General features: G+C 38.1%; 2 protein-coding genes across 5 annotated transcripts in view; one reads left to right on the forward strand and one right to left on the reverse strand.

The window, feature by feature from the left end:
• LOC129779215 (protein phosphatase 1L) overlaps positions 1-3,040 on the reverse strand; it is a 78,047-nt gene extending 75,007 nt beyond the window's left edge. Inside the window, exon 1 of the mRNA XM_055786567.1 lies at positions 2,417-3,040. Within this exon, the coding sequence (XP_055642542.1) occupies positions 2,417-2,477 (61 nt within the window). The 5' untranslated portion in view covers positions 2,478-3,040. The remainder of the gene's footprint in view (positions 1-2,416) is intronic.
• Positions 1-18,246, forward strand: part of LOC129779214 (dedicator of cytokinesis protein 9) — a 240,711-nt gene that overhangs the window by 45,723 nt on the left and 176,742 nt on the right. The gene's annotated exons all lie outside the window — the stretch shown is intronic.

An 18,246-nucleotide genomic window follows, 5' to 3' on the forward strand; every position in this document is an offset into this window, starting at 1 on the left:
TCAATTTTCCCCGCGAGCACTTTGAAAGTCATCTAGCCACTCGAAGCAGAATGTTCGATAAGGACCCTTAGAAAATTATCCGAACTATGGCGGAAAAGGTTTCGTATTGCGCTACCTACTAAAGGTGAATCGGAAATACAGAGTGAATATGAATCGGCATTTGCAATGATCGATCATATACCACAGGGGACAAAGAACTTCACTCAACAAAAAAACATAGAGGAGTGGAATGCGACATCGTAAAGTTTGGGTGATTTTTGGAACGCTGTAACTCTGTCATGAAATAAAGCAATGACTTTATATTGTATAGAACATTTTCATACCTTCACAACTGCGACTCTGCGATCGTTATATCATGAAATATTCATAATCCAAAGAGAAAGGATAACTTTTCATTCGATCAAGAATATCTCTGTAGTAAAATGTTCGAATTAATCAAATTATTTGCATTGTTACTGGCGAAGATGTTCATGGATTTCCAGATAGAATAAACACTCTGCTAAAATAAAGCTGTGAACGTAAATTCACTTTCTTGTATCAAATATGTAGGGCCTGATCACGAACGTCACTACACGGTGAAAACGAAATGAATTGTATGCAATTTGTATTTTATGTGATATCAACACATTTTTTGCAAATGTTTTTAAAAAACGGGTACTAAAATTGTATTTAAAGATGATTTTAATTTCATTTATTTTTATTCGACTGGCGTTTGCAATCATAATTAGTAAACTCAAGATCAATCTTTGAAGTTGTGAAGTTTATATTCAGATGCGGATTGTTCCTCACCTGCTCAACTGTACATTGCGTGTTTCCGTGTTGGCAAACCAGATAACCTTTATATCTTCGCTGATGATGATGAAAAAATATTGTATACTCACAAGTATTTCAAAATTACTTGTTGATCATTTCTCTACCATACAAAAACAATTGGCTCAGCAAAGCAGGTACAGCAGGGTACGGCTAGTAAAATTTGAAATAGAATAAACTCAAATGGAGTTAAAATGGAATTAAGGCGCAATTCAGTTATTTCCCCAATTGTTTTGATTAAAAAAGGAAAAATGTCCACGTGGACAAAGGGGGGTAGGAATATGAAAATGTCCACGCTTGTCCACGGAGTAGGAGGGGGGAATCTAAAATCATGCTTTTTCTGTCCACGTGGTATGTGGACAGCCCCTTATAAACGGTTAACGAACAGCTTGGAAATATAGTTGATGAACGATTAATTTGAAAAATCAGACATCACTAATACCATTGTCAACTCAGCAGTTTTAGGAATGCTTCCCAAGTTGAGGTCTGTGAATCGTAACAGTTGTTCAACCCCTTGACATACATACAAAGAATACTATTCGTTTGTCGATACCGGTATCACCGTATGGCCCCTCGACAATCCCTATGAACCATCAGGGACCTTTTCTAAAAATTATTCCCTAGATTTGTTACTGCTGTACCCAGCTCCGACTCCCTCCTAACGAAAAAACCCATAGGGACCGACGCGAACTAGAGAGAAACTTCAATACCGACTGACAATATCGACAATACAGATACCGACATGTGGCGTTGTTGAATAACCTGAAACATATAACGAGAAAAGTTCTTACCGTTTCGGAGACGTTACATTCTACAATCTTATTGAATTCTAAGTTCATTTGCCTGATTGGTTGATTGGTCACTAGAGTCATATTTGTTGTCCGAATTTTCAAACAGGTGATCACAATTCTTATCACATCACTAGTTACAGTGCTCACCGTTGTTTAATTCCCGCTCAATCTCATGCAAGCAGCAATGAGATGTGCACTTAGTGCATTTTAGTTGGTTCAGGTTGATCACACCAACTTCAAATGAGCAACTACGAATCGTGTAGTCTATAATCAAAGTACTTCGAATGTCACACTCTATCAATGTGTTACATTATGTTTAAAGCGGAGAAAAAATAATAAAACACGGTAAATGGAATGAGGTTGATTGTTACACGAAAGAAATTTGATTTATGCTCATGTTTGTAAAAAAAACCCAACAGTTTTGTTTTCACTCTGGATGCTGCTGAGAATCCATAAAACTCGTAATAATATTTCCAATGTAGCCGATAAGAATAATCAACCGCATGCGCTAGGCCACAGCGGCAGTACATTATGCCCCCCTCAGAGCTCAACTATCTAAAACCAGTGCCTCATTTGGCGGCATATTTTCAAAACAACAAACCATCTGACTTCATCAAATCGCACATTGCCTTTTGACCTTCCCGATTTCGAATTAAACGAGTCGCATTAACAAGGTGATCGTGATGTGACGGCACACATAGCCACACACACACACACACGGATCACGTTGGCTGAACGGCTGTCTGTGTATGCTGATGTGCTGATGTTCCCAGCCTCTCTGCTGCCAAGCAGTCTCTGAACAAAGCAACACTTACGCAGATCACTTTTCATGTGGACCGATTGCAGAGCAAGCAACTGATGATGTTGACACATCATACTGCTGAAGGTTTTTATGTTGTTACTCTACGTGATGATTATCGGCTATGGCTGCTACCGCTGGGTTACGATTCTTCAAAAGTACGATCCAAACGCACACTCCTATGGCCGGATCTTCTCCTCGGGGCACTTGATATCTCAGTGCTTGCTGTTTGTTGCTGTCGCTGTTGTCGTTGAGTCGTTATCCAAAGCGCGAGTGGTATAGTTCGCACATTAACACACAACCCCCACTAGGTCAGATCAACAACGGCCGTAGACTTCAGATGATTCCAATTGTGAACTTTCTTCTTTGCTACTTGCGTCATTCCCACAGGGGATAATGTTACACACTCTCCGTTTGCTCTCACAGCACAACACCCCTGCGCATATATCCACACTTCACCTCAGTGACCGGAAGTGTTTTTTTTCTTCTTCTATGGTTGTGTTTTTTTTCTGAGCGCACAAACTTTACTCCCGAGGATGGATCAGTTAGAACACCGCACGTATCCGCGCACTAGTTCCCTGCTAGCTCTGGACACTGGCACTGGCTGGCACTTGCTTGCTTGCTCGAGTAACTACACTGAGTGGCTGCAACAAAAATACTAAACAAAAATGTTTCGCTGATTCGCTGGCGGTCGGTCCGCTCGCGCTGCTCCTTGACACAAGACGAGAAGAAGGTGAATTGGAGCGAATCAGAGACTGCACACACGAGGTGCTGTAACGGGAGATAAAGGCTTGAAATCCCGAAATAAATAGAACGTGTGTACACAAAATCTGGGCGTCCCCATCGTCGCCACCGCCGCCGGGTGGTGCGAACCGGGTTGGACGGGCTGTGGCTGTGTGTAGGGATGGCGCCTTGTGGGCTTTTGCTAGTCTGGGATTTCACTTGGGTTGGATACTTTGTACTGTCCACCCATGCTGCTCCCCGTGAAAATGTAACATTGTGAGACAGAAAATGTGTTCGTTTGTTTTGTGCTGAGTTCCTCGGGGTGGTCAGTTTTGTATTTTATTTGCAAATAAGAAAGATTGAAAGCATTTAAAATGTAACAAGTCCTGAAATGTTCTGATTTTTCTATGTGCATGGATAATTCATATCATACGAAGCAACATATATACAATCTTAATTGTTAATTATTTTCTGGAAATAACCAAGGCAGAAATGTTTAAAAGAATTTTCTTCTTGATCTTCTCAGGTTAAGAATATATCGTGGATTACAGAAATACTAAAAGGGTTTCTTAGCGACCTTCCCAGGTTGAAAAAATTACCCTTGGTCTCCGCGTTTGAATCTATATACATATAAAAATGGATTTCTGTCTGTCTGTCTATCTGTCTGATTCTTATGGACTAGGAAACTACTGAACCGAGCCATACAAATGAAACACAAATTTCTGCATTACTCGAGAATTAATCAAGCAAATGAAACCAAATAAGGCATATGGAAGTTTTAGGATGCAATAAATGTTTCTGTGGTGGTTAGACACTCCATCCCCCTCTCTAAGGGGGGGGGGCTTCCATACAAATGAAACACAAATTTCTACATTACTCGAGAATTAATCAAGCAAATGCAACCAAATTAGGCATATGGAGGTTTTAGGGTGCAATAAATGTTTCTATGGTGGTTAGACACTCCACCCCCCTCTCTAAGGGGGAGCTGCCATACAAATGAAACACAAATTTCTGGATTACTCGAGAATTAATCAAGCAAACCAAACCAAACATGGCATGTGGAGGTTTTAGGATGCAATAAATGTTTCTTCGGTGGTTCGACACTCCTCCCCTCTCTTCTAGGGTAGGCTGTCATACAAATGAAAAACAAATTTCTGCATAACTCGAAAACTGATCAAGCAAATAAAGCCAAATTTGGCATGTGAAGATTTTAGGGGCCACGAAACGTTTCTATAGTGAAGTGGAGAAAAGGGGATTCTCTAAGTGGAGAAAAGGGGAGGGGTCTGTCTTTATTCTATCATATTTTCTGTATCAAACATTTATTGCGATTGCACTCATGAATTTGCGCTTAGTAAGAAAACGTGAATGTTTGAAGGAATTGATAACAAAAAACGAATTTTGGGCGAGACGAAGTTTGCCGGGTCCGCTAGTAAACATACATAAATCGAGAGTTTTTATGACCTTCTCAGGCCAGGAAAAATATTTATGTACTACGTCGAATAACGAAATGCATGACCGGTCCGATAAGAATGTATATTTTCTTCAAATCCCATTTCGCCGAATAGTTGAAAGTTCACGTTTTTAGGATCACATCACTTACCGCAGTGAATCCTGATTTTTCTTAACCATTCCCACTAACAACTATCCCTTCCATGATAAACGCTGGGGAACCACGCTTTAGAGGCGACCCATCTGGCCTTCGGGTGGCGAATGTCATACTAACATTCCTTCCCTTCCCCTGGGGACTATAAGGACGTGGCCGGCGTTGTTATTTAAAGTAATTTAAAGCTCGAATCACCGAAAATTGCACAACGAGAATGATTTACTAGTCCCAAGCGCCATTCTGTGTGTTCTTTGTGCCATTTGGTTGGTTCAGGTCAATCACGGAGAGCAACTACGCATTGTACAGTCTACCCAAGCTCAAGCTCAAGCTCAAGCTCCTGGAAATAACCAAGGCAGAAAGTGAGAAGTTATTATGAACCAAACGAATATCACCTAGTAAGTTGAATTGAATTACAATGCCGCCCTGCGATTTCATCCTGTTTGATCGAGACAAACAAAAAAGGATGGAGTATGTAAAACGTATATCTGAAAAATAAGTTATCGTTATGCATAAATAGGCAATCCATTAAACGGATTGGCGTTTAATGGCGTGACTATCGCAATCCTATGTATATAAAATAAAGACGTTTTCGTCCAATATGCTTTTGTTTCTCGAAGTATAAACATCCAACTAAATTCGTTAGCACATACTTGTGTACAAAGAAAAAGAACCACAATGAAGGGTTAAGAGAGGGGGTCTTCGTAGCCACATTGGTAGTGCTTTCGCTTACTAAGCGATCAATCGTGTGCTCAAAACTCAGGACCCTCAGTTGACCATTTTTGTGTTCTTATAGAATAACTAAGTCTACACAACAACCATCATTGATGGAAATCGATTCACGATCGGAGTCCTGGCATCTCTCCATTCATACAAGCTCAGCTTGCAACAAGTAACATTGAGTTATTGTGCTATTAATAACACAACAATGATCATATCAACTGTCTCCGCTGTCCTGTCTGACTGAACAATGGAATAGAAAGAACATTCTGAAGACTGAATGGCTACTATGTAATTTACCACATGGTATAGAAGACACGATTAGCATGTAACATGAACACGATTAAATCTGGCTCTGTTACAGCTAGAAATGGTAATGAGCCTAAATAAAATAAAAAATGGGACAAAAAAGGGAAAAATACTCCACTTGCTTGGTAAAGTATGGATCTCTCTGCATACAGTATCGTCAGACAAGCCGAAAATCTTTTTCTTGTTCAGAAAAGGCCAAGAATATCGGTTGGTTTCCTACTTCCCTTCACATTATGATTCTTTCTATAATTTTTTTTGGTGAGTGAAACTAAATGATCAAAGCTGGAAGTATACGCTCCGAAATGATTTTGCACTTGAACTGCTGTGTGTGACATAAGCAAAAAAGAAAGACGTGGCGTGACTTCAAACAGAAATCACGAATGTCTTCTTCAAAATCCACATAGGTAGGAAACTAGCAGAGCTTAATTTGCAATATTTTCTCTCTCCTCAAAGTCCATACAACTTGCACTGCGTTTGCATTTCGAACGAGCGGCCACTATGTGTGATATCAACATTAACAGAAAGCAGGGTTGTCACATTTAATTCTGTAAAATTTTCTGAAAAAATCTGTGTATCTGTATTTTTAACAAAACTGTATTTTTTTTTGGAAAAATTAAGGGAAAAAATGAATTGTAATGGTTTATTTTCATTTTGAATTTATTTTTCTTATTTATGGGTTGTTAAAGTCGTATCAATACAACAAAATAAATCATAAAAAGGTTTACTCATAATCCTCTGAATTGTATGATGGTTATACATGGTTTTGTTGAACTTTGCCTACAATGTTTTTTGTCAAATTCATCCTTGAAGCTCCTTCTTGAGCCGATACATAGTACTTCGCCTTCAAAATAGAATCTATAATTGTGGGTGCCAACCGATTTCCAGACTTTGTTTTTGGTGGCATTGTAAGGCGAGAATATTCGCTCAACACAAGCTGATGAATGTTTTCAAAAAGTATGTTACAAATGACCTTAGCAATGGATACAAAAATTTCTCATCACGCCTTTTGGCATCCAACAACTGGGACCAAGTTATATCTTAGTCACTCAATTTTTGCCCCATAATGTTCGTCTTGAGCCTGAATTCGTTTTCCAAGCCTTGTCTATTACCTGCTTCAACGAATTGAGGAAATTGGCATCATTAAGGTTTATTATAAATTTCCCGAAATTGAGACCTTTCTGATTGAAAAGTGCAGATTTCGTTATTGATGAGCGGTAAAACAAAGTTTAGGAACATCATAATCGGTTCAGTCATAAGAAATGAGTCAATATACGATTGGCAGATTGATTATGGTCATACTTAACTTGGAACGAAAAGAATTGTTTAGGCTCATCAAATCGCTCAAGATTTCGCTTAACAACTGCCTTCAATGAACGCCATCTCATTGCGCTGCGTTCAACATTTTATAAATCAAGGTATCTATGTATGCACTGTAATAAAATTAATGTTTAAAATTGATTTAAAAAAAACTGTGAATTCTGTATCTTTGCTGAAAATCTGTAATTCTGTATATACAGATTCTTTATCTGAAATTTGGCGGAAAAACCTGTAAAATACAGAATATTCTGTATATGTGGCAACCCTGTGACTAATAGAAATCGCGATTTCCTTCTTCTATACCGAATAAATTCCAAACGGTTCCAATATTCCCTCTTAGGTTCCAATATTCCCTCTCGCTTCAGTATCCGTAGGACAAAAGCACTGCATTTGCATATCAAGCGATCGAGATACGCGTGTTTGCTTCGCAGAGTTATATAAAACTTATGCTTCACCGCTGCATTAGTTAGTTGTTCGTTATGACCCTCACGGTTAGGTAAACTACAACAAAGTATACAAAAAAGGTGTGGAAAAATAGGAACGCTTTCAATTTTCGTCAATTTAAACCGGTTGCGGACTAAGGTCTCGTAATGTATAGCATATCACATAAATCTAAAAGAATTTCCGATTTGCTTGGTCTGCAAATCAACGAAAGTCGTTTGCAGCACAAAACGTTAATAACGTTGCAACTATTTCATGAAAACGCGTCTGATCATCATCATGCCGGGTGTTCGGGTTCGATTCCCGTTCTGACAGGGGGATTTTTCGTCAGAGACATTTCCTTCGACTTGCACTGTGGTCACGCGCATTCTAGAGTTTGCCCCTCGGAATACATTCAAGGCGTGTTATTTGGCTTAAGAAATCTCAACTAAGTATTAATAAATGACGCTAGTTAATGCATACGTTGAGACGGCAACAGTTCCACAGGGAACGTTAACGCCATTCAAGAAGAAGAGAAGCGTCTAATTTGGCACCCTTGCCGAAGCCCTACTCCAGGCCTACTCCGAATAATAAAAACAAATATTTTAGGTACATAATGGCCTCTATAAGTTATGGGGTCGATTTAGATTCACGCAATTAATTTGAGTTTCGGAAATATAAAAAAATCACACGGGCCAGTATTTATGCGTTGCATGCACGAGGCATCAGAATTTGATCGCTCAAGTATTTCTTCAGTCACTTGATTGCAATTATATTTTTAATGAAAATAGAGCTCTTTTGGCACTAGTCGTGCTACTACTTTTCCTATGTCCAGAACATCAACCAGAATATGATGAACCGTCTCGTGAGAGATACTTAACTCTCTTAAACTCTTAAACTTTTTCTCTTAAACTTAAATGATGATTTCCGAGCACCATTCCTTTTGTTTTGTCGATGTTTTCATCAGTTAGAGAAGTGGATGATGGTTTTTGTTGCGTTGCGTATATATATTGCTATTGTATATGTTTAGGCGTTATTGGTATCTATTCAAATAAAAAGATATAATTGAGTAAAAAAATCCAGAAAATAGTTTTTTCTTGAACTTCATTCAGTTTCAATAGTCATTTAATTCAGCAACCTCATTGATGCTCGGTCTGTCAGACCTATGCGTGAGTATAGGAAGGTTAAAGCCACTGTTTTAGAATAACTACGTCCACACATCATCAGCGATGGACATCGATCCGCGGTCGAATGAAGTTCGATTCATCCATACAACTGCTCTGCTCTGCTCTGCAAGAAACATCGGGCTGCTGTGCTATTAATAACACAACAATGATCATATAAACTGTCTCCGCTATCTGGTGGTCTAACTAAACAATGGAAGAGCAGAAAAAATTCTCTTACGCCTGAAAATGGCTATCGTGCAATGTACAATTTATAGATACGATAAAACATGTAACATGCACACGATTAAAAACCTGCTCTGCTACAACTAATTTTTTTGAATTTGCAAGTTCCTAAAGAAATGAACATCCCTTGTGTAACCTTATGTCATGCGGTGTTCGTTCGCTAGATAGAACTCAGACTGTGGTTGAACTTAACATTGATTGCCTGTCCACTCTCCTTTCTGCCACATTGATTAGTTACATTTTAAGTGGTAATTGTGAACAGAGATGAAAAAATAAGTGTGAGCTACGTTCCTTGATATAGTTTCTAGTGAGCAAACGGATCGGAAGCTACCGCCGAGTGTTGTCAAATACATGCATCGCACCCACTGATAATATTTTGACCGTTTTTAACCCATCGCAGTCTACATTCCACCACAAGTGGCATGATGAAACACATCACATTGTTTGCATGATGATGATGATGATGTATATATTTTTTTTCTCCCTCGCGATAATCGCGAAGAAAAGTCCGAGTGCCCATTACTGCGGGAATGTGACGGAAATACAATAACAACAACAACAACAAACCGACAATCGCAAACACATTATGAAATCGCAAAAATGGCAGCCGAGGATTTTACCTAGCCTTGCATCGGATCGAGGACCACTCAGTAGAATGTGGGGAGACGATTCGCGTTCTGCTTCGGTCTGTTTTTTTTTGTTTTAAAAATATCGCTTTTTTGTAGCAGATTCTTGCGTCTTCTCTGTTGTCGTCGTATGAATGTGGGACTTTCATCTTGGGTAAAAATTGTGAACAAATCACGATCAGTTGTCCTGCAGTGTTTTTTTTTCAGCTGATATTCCGGTAGTAGAACGTTTCGAGTGAAACAAATACATCGAATCTTAATCTCACGAGAAGCTGAATTATTAAGCTGAACTATGTCAAAGATCATGTGGATATCGTCTGCAAACTGACTGCAGATACAAATATACTATCAATGAAATATGAAATTTCATTCTGTTTTAGATATGTTGTGGAGGAATGTCACAACTGTAATTTGCTCAACCTCGGGAAACGATGGGGCTACAATTCAATTTAATCATTTCTACTAGCGGTTTGATGAATTCCTGAAATAATTTAGTGAAAAAGCATTATGTCTGCCGTAGATGATATTATATGATATGAATATCGGAGATAGTGTTTTTAAATATAAAACTTTTTAATATTAAATTCAATTTTTAAACAAGTTTTTTAACAAAAAATTTGAAATGTAATTTATCCTTTTTTCTTGACGTGTTTTAAATGAACTTCCGGAATTTCTTCAATTCATGAATCTTGATTTAGGTTACTTTTTTATCGTTAACTATGTCCACATCGAAATTTTCTCTTACTTTGAACATATTCAAAGTAGAAACTTCTATGCGTAAGAAAAAACGAACAAAAGCAAACATCCTGCATGAAAGAAAATTGGATGAAGAAAGGATACAATGTAGTTTATCTCAGCCACTTTCGAATCGCTTCTCAAAGCATCCATTTGTAACCGTTCAATCGCTTACCATTTCGAACAAAACAAAAATCTTCTCACAAAAAACGGGATATACAAAAATACGCTTCAATCCCAGAGGACAGTTGTTAATCAAGGCGATGGCCCAAAAGAGAGTACCAATCAATCCGACATCGAACATCGATTCGCAGGAGCGGGACCGAAGCAAAAAACCCGAAAACCAAAACAGTTAACGATCCTTCGAATAAATTTAATCCCTTTTCCGTTCGTTATCGTCATTTGTGTTGGATCAGATTTTTGGCCTGCGTTAAGCATAATTCATTCAAGAAATACGAACAGGCTGAAAAAAAACGATTGCGTTCAAGATAATTGTTAGCGTGTGCATTGATCGTTTGATGGTGTTTTTTTTTCAATCGGGTTCAACGGGAAACGAATTACCCGAGATGGGCAGAACAATGAATGTATGCATCGCAGACCTTTGGGTTTCTCCCTTCACTATTAGGGTGGATTTTATTTTTCGAAAAATATACATTCTGTCAAATATATACCCTGAATCTGCATTTTTAAAGAAAATGCTTTATTCATCGTCTAAATTTCTAGGTCGATTCTGAATCAATACACTTTTTCTAAGGAACAATCCAGTCATTGAAATACTTTTTATAGCTTTAGCAAATTCATTTTTATGCTTTCAATGCCATCAAAGCGGGTCCCACGAAGCGGTAATTTTAATTTCGGAAATAGGGAAAAATCACACAGGGCAACCTCTCCAGTAATTGTGCGTTGGATGAACGTAGGGTCAGAATTTGATCGTTCAAGCATGTCTTCAGTCACTTGTTTGCGATGGAATTTTGGAAGAAATATGAACTCTGTTGGTACTAGTCATGCTGCGACTTTTCTCATGCCCAAAACATCATCCAAAATATGACGAATAGTCCTGTAAAGAAATTCAATTCACGGGCTAGCTCTGTGAAACTCAAATGATTTCCGATTTCCGAGCATTTCCTTTCATTGACGTAGGACTACGTCTTTGATTTCTATATAGGAGGGTTACTCTACGAAAAATTATATGCAAATGCATATTGCGCAGAATCGTTTTTACGATATATGTTATAATATATACCATCAGACAGTAAATTTATTCAGTAATTCTCTCGCCCGAGACCTCAACAGTGGAAATAGTAAAACAAGTGAGCAATTTAACGAATAAAAGAGGTGTGTTTCGCGAGCGAATGCACAGTAAATCATGTTTAATGTATTCTTTCTTTCAACTTGGTTTCCGTGAATGTTGTATACAACTCAAAATTGCGTGCAATAATTCGTATTGTGCAGGAATAAGGGTGATGTAGATGGTGGAGTGGGTTAGTAAAACTGCTGCAATTCCATAGAAAATAAATATTTCACCGATTATATTATCATGGCCCACAGTGTCAGTGTGTGTGGCATGAAATATAGTTGGCAAACGAACATTATTTCAGCGAAAAAGCTTCTACTCCCGATGACTTAGAATAAGATTAATAATAAGAGTAAGACAATGGGAAAAATCGCAATATCATGGCTATTCATTAAAACTAAAGTATCTATATGATTTCATGTGCATTTTGCCTCAAAATATCACTAAATCGTATGTATTTTCAACATTTCTTTGTTTCTTCCCCATAAACGTTATATTCCATGTAACTAACGACGGCATAATTATTATTGTTTACCGATCCAATACTTCGTCTACCATTCCGCACTGTTTGTTGCTTGTTAGATCGAGAACTATTTTGGGATTTGGGATTTGGGATTTTCATTGCAGCAGCCTTGTGGACCAATCATCGAAATCAAATTTCTCTCTCACCAGTTTTACCTACTCCACGTGTTAATAATTTATCATTCCAGAAAATCCGTGCCTATCTGTACTTATGTACAAAAATTTGTAATTCGTACCAAAAATTTTTTAGAAAAATCTGTACCATTCCAGATTAATCTGTACGTGTGGCTACTCTCGTTGAACCTCCTACCAGAAACTAATTATGTGTTTTGTTCGTTATAACCCATTTGACGATTATAAGTACGGTTATAAGGGCCACCATTTGGAGTTTCAAAAGAGTTAAAATAACAATAACAGATTTCTAAACAATGAAAGGAATTATATTTAAAAAATTATTCCGAACAATCGCAGTGCTACGTCAATCCAATGTGTGTGCTCTTAGGAAAATCGTTCATCTCTTCTCGGCTGTCTTTCGACACACAATAAATTTTGTTTGCAGCATAACATTTTACCAAACATCTATTTTTTATCTTCGCTTATTTTTCGTCGGTCTATTTCCGCACATCAGTGCCAATCACCAACATCAGGGAGGTGACTCCACCTGTTCCTACCTATCAGACTCAACAACTCTTGAGCCGGGCCAACTTTATTTACTTCCCTTCCGAAGGAAGGCGTTATCAGAGATTTTTCGCCTCAGAAAATCCCAACGACGCCAGCTGGGATTGAATCCAGGCCGATCAGATTGTGAGGCTGTTACGCTAACCACTGGCGTCGTCTACCTAACATCTTCAACCAATAGAATTATCCATATCAAAAATCGCCGAGCAAAATAAGTTAACTTGTTCTTAATGGCGCTGTACACAAACTAAATGACAGTTCGCGCTCAAAATTGGCCATCAAACCACTGACAGTAGAAAAACAAAAATCAAAATGATCAGCGGGAAAATTTAAAAATAAAAATTCCCGGTATATACTGACAGTATGTATTTTGTCTATAGTCCTTTATTGCAGTTTTTCAACACCCAAGTAGATTCCAGTTCAATGAAAATATAAATACTTGTACATGTAGGAAAAAATGAAGGTTTTCGAATGCTTAGAACTCGAGCATTTCTTGATAGTTCGCAGAAATGTTTGCATCAATTGATATAATCTATTATAATGAGTGTAATTTTATTTTTCTTTAGATAAACAATTAAATAATTGGTAAATATCAATCATTATTCGGCCCGATTTGTGTTCCTCGCTTGCGTTTGTGCAGGACGGGATCTGTTTCCCTAACGTGGACTTCAGAATCAAGAATCTGGGGAAATCGGCTTTGCAAAGACAATGCAAGAAATTGTTTCATTCAAACTTTAATCAATACAAATAAATCCTTGCTAAGCCAACGATAGTCCTATTTCAACCTTGCGGTTATATCATAGAGATAACCCACCGTTTAGAAAAAAAAAACATAATTCGCAGGAGAACCTAAAAATATTTTTATTCGAAGTAATCCCCGTTTGATTCTTTACATTTTGACCACCTCTCAGGCAAATAGTGATATTTGGACGTAGGACTACGTCATTCATTAAGGGTGCCAAATCAGAAAACAGGTCACGTTTTTATGAAATAAAGTTAACGTTAATAACTATTTTTGCTGCAAACGGATTTTAACGAATTGCATACCAATCGAATCGGAAATTTTCTAAGATATATAGGGTTGGGGAAAAGAAATATCGTATTTCTGATCGAACTTTGACGCTTCATTTAACACACTTAAAATTACCCAATTTAAGGCAAATATGCGCCGTTTTGTTCGCAAAATTGTTGCCATTTAGAAGGCAACTTCATTATACGATTTTATCGGTTTCCACGACGATTGGCCTACCAGTACGGGGTGTATCTTCGACAGCCACTACACCAGAACGAAATCTATCAAACCAACGCTGTGCTGTGCGAATCGTTACAGTATCGGGTCCATAAACTACACGAATTTTTTCGGCCGCCTTCGTTGCAGTTTTACCTCACAGGTAGTAAAAACGTAAAATATGGCGAATTTCTTGCTTGGTGGACTCCATCTTTGACGCGCTATAACTTGAGACTGAAAAAGACAATCGCAACACTGTCAAAACGACACTTGTAGCACAGATTGTCGTCTTTAAATAGTCGTATAGTATGACCCGATGCGATAAGTACAACACAAGATATGTTTAAGTGTTGCCATATATTAACAATATACGACATTTCTTTTTCCCCAACCCAATATTATATGCTATACATTACAATCCCATTGTCTGTATAGGGTTAAAAAGGTGAAAATTGGAAGCATTCTCATATCCCCACACATTTGTTCTGTCCATTTGTATGCTTTCCCTAACAGAGCTGTCAATAACGGGCAACTTTTGCAGCCGCTAGAATAGAAACAACGGTATAGCGAAAAAAGAATATTTGCAAAGTAAACTCCACCCTTGTTTAGTGAGTAAGCTGTCGCTAGCGTATAAGTATCGCATCTCCTCTGAGGAAAGTTCTTAGAATCTTTCTGTGCCCGAAACAACGAAGGTCGCTCATTCTGTTCGTTTTGAGTTTTATGTTTCCCTTCGAGCTGTGAACGGTAGCGAATATTTCACTTGAAGTGCAGCTGGCGTTGCAATTAACACAACCATCCGAGCCATGGCAAAGCAGGCGAAAAAAGAGAAGAGTGCAAATGATTATAGGTCGAAAACTGTAATATAACTCTACCATGTCTTCACAATTTTCCGGTCATTTTTTTATCAATGCAATGTTTAAATTCATCATTTGTTGTCGGTTGCGATCTATATTAACCGTTTCACCCGGCTTCTAATCGTAGTGTACCATATACTTCTAGTCCCATCACAAAGAGTGCATCTTTTGTGCTTAGGGTTTTCGCAATAGATCCATTTTTCGTCAGTGACAATCCGTTGCAAAACCGACTTCCTTTGGTGCTGTTGAAGAATTTCAAAAATAGTTTTGTGATGCCCCATTTGCCTTTTTCCGAGCTCCTGAATTTTAGCTGTGGCTGTCAAACGATGGCCAATTGCTGCTTGGGATATATTCAGCGTTTCTTTTTTTGTTGCGTTTGGGTTGGGTTTGCATCCAACAACTCCTGCAATGTCTCGTCTTCCAACAGTTTCGCTGCGCCAGGGTCGTCATTATTCTTCAGATTGGAATCACCACTTTTGATTTGACAAAACTATCTCTCACATGTTTTCACTACTGGATCATGTTCATCATAAAGTTCCACATGCAAACGATAGGTTTTGACCGCTTCTTTTCTTCAGAAAAATTATAATATAATTTTCAAACTCTTAGTTTGACGGATTTTTTTGACTTCACATCAACTTCTTCTTCTTAGATGTCTTTACACCCAATCTTACTTTGGCACGATGGACAGTACTGAGAGGCGATTCCAGCTTTTTGGCCACATAACGAACTGAGGTGCTCTTCTTATTGGTGTAATCACGCATGACTTTCCGGTCATGCGTGATTTCAAAGTTCATCTGCCGGAAACGGTTTCCACCCAGATTTATTTTTGTCCTGAATGTCCTGACATTCCTCTCCAAACTTCCTTGGCTACAACAACTGCCCCTAAATGCTCCCAATGCAGAGCCCTCTAGCTTTCCTGTAAAATCCAAACCAAAGTCTTTTTTATACGACAGGTCATTCGTTTCAGAAACCGTCAGTTTCACTACTTTCTTGAATTCCTCCAACTCTATTCTCTCTCTATTCCTCATTATTTATTTGTAAAATTAGGGTTGGTTGTACCATAAACAAGGAATACGTTAGAACGCACAAGTGTACATATGGTAAGGTGCAAATAGCCGTAATGAAAATTTGCAAATCATACGCGTATATCCAACCCTCTGGGAGGAAGTATCATTTGGAGTGTAGTTGCTAGCTATTCCAGATCCTTATATTGTATATTAGAACCACCCCTTCAACACGACACCAGCAGCCCAGCAGCTTTCCCCAAAAGCATACATTACACCATTTGATGCCCGCAGCGGAAACCGAAAACAAAACATCTCTCGACACATCAGATTTAAGAAAAGCGATGCATACGAAATGAATTCCCAACGATCAATTTAGAGCCACCATTCTTGTTTACGGAACACGGCCGACCCTTTGTTGTTCGCATTGACCATTCATTGGGTCAACTTTTGGGTTTTTTTTTCTTTTCCGCGAAGACTCATTGCATATTTAAATATGCATTATTCAACAAGCCCGCATACAATGGCTGAGGCTGGTCTCGACCAACCCGGCAGGTCCTTGGAAAAAGTTCCGAAATCGGTTCCTTTTTTCCCCCTGTCGAATTCGGCGGTTCCTCTCAGCTCTTGGTTGGTTTGTTTTTCTCGATCAGACCCCGTCGGTGGCAGGGAGACGACGGAGGGTGCACAGGGTGCACAAAATTTATGTCCTCCTTTGTTCCGTGTACTTTTCAATATATTTAATTTTAAAATTATATTTTCGGGATACGTGGTGCAGCTCGTTTTCGTCGGTTTCTGGCCCCGCCAATTGTCCAGCATCTTGAAGCTACTCATCCGGTTGGGGTTTTTTTTCTTTGTTTTTTTTCTGTTATTGCATTTGCAAACAGTGATTTCTCGTTCCTATTGGACGACAAGTTACAGTTCGCGATTGGGTCCCAGCGAAATAATTATCCCAATATGGAGACAACGCTCGCTTTCTGCAAAATCTTCAAACGATGGAAATCATGAATGAATGGGAAATCGAAACAGAAGAAGGTCGTAAATCAACGGAAAGTAGCTCTGCAGTAAGTGAGACAAAAAGCGACGGGCATTCCGTGCGCAGACTTAAGGCATTTCGATAGTTTAGTGTTAAATTTCGCGCATTCCTGAAATTGAGCTGAATCAGGTTTTTCTCCCGTTTTCGATGAGCGTTGGGAAGCGGACGCATTTCTGGGGAAAAACGCGTTGTCAACAGATGTCGTAGCTTATGGTGCATCAATGTGGTGTCATATGAAAAAATGTGTTGATAGTCGTTAACAGCTACTTATGTTGAGCGGCATGAGAGAGATAGAGGAATAGGAGGTGGATACGATTAGTCACGCAAGTTAGAACGAAGCGTATCGAATGAAAACAACAAAAAAAAACTTGGGAACGGTTCCTCTTCAAAGCATAAATGCTGAACGGAAGCATATTTTAATTCTAGCAGTGCATGCGTGTTGGGAACGTGACTCACAATGGTTGCGATAGACGACTTCGTAATGGATGGGCAGCGATTAGCCGAAAAAATAATACTGTTGAATGTTTTTAAAAACTTTTATCAATTTCTGGACTATTTTATCAAAAACTACCACCGTTATTTTATAGAATTGTCTGTTAACTATTAGTCTTTCAGGTAATGAACAAATTTTACCATTTTTTGTTAGATTTCGTTTACTCCCTAACATGACTACCTGCCTACAGACCCCCCCCCAATAATTATAAAACGATTCTAAACCTTTGAATAACCTCTCGTTTGTTCATATATAACAGTTAGAGCTGTGAGATTGTTAGCAATCGATATTGAAGCGATATAAAGTGTTGTTCACATTGTATTAAAAACAGCATTAAATAACGATTTTCTCAATTAAAAATATATTTCTAACTGCAAGTGCAATTTTAAATAAAAGTTTAGATAAAACATGCGTGTATCCACTTAAGATTAGGTCGAAACTAATTGCAATATATCGCAATATATAAGTAATATGTATAAATAAAGTTCATTAATTTTACATTGAAGAAGTCATGTTTTTTTTAAACTATATAAATATTAATAGAAATATGGTGATCAAAAAGAAGCAGCTAACTTTTATCTTCTATGGTTTGATGGCTTTAATGGCATTGATATCATTAACAGTAATATACCTCTTTTTGGTTTCAATTAATTTAAGATAAATTGAGTAAATATATATATTTCTAAGTGCAAGTGCAATTTTTTAAATAAAAGTTTAGATAAAATATGCTTGTATCCACTTAAGATTAGGTCGAAACTAATTGCAATATATCGCTTCATATTTATGAGTTAATTATTTCATCCTGAATCCCCTTGATTTCATTCATGATATGAACTCAATTAATAAAGGGAATAATTGGGAAAAGGTCTAGTAATTGT

This window comes from Toxorhynchites rutilus, chromosome 3 (assembly GCF_029784135.1).
Source record: "Toxorhynchites rutilus septentrionalis strain SRP chromosome 3, ASM2978413v1, whole genome shotgun sequence".
Lineage (NCBI taxonomy): Eukaryota > Metazoa > Arthropoda > Insecta > Diptera > Culicidae > Toxorhynchites > Toxorhynchites rutilus.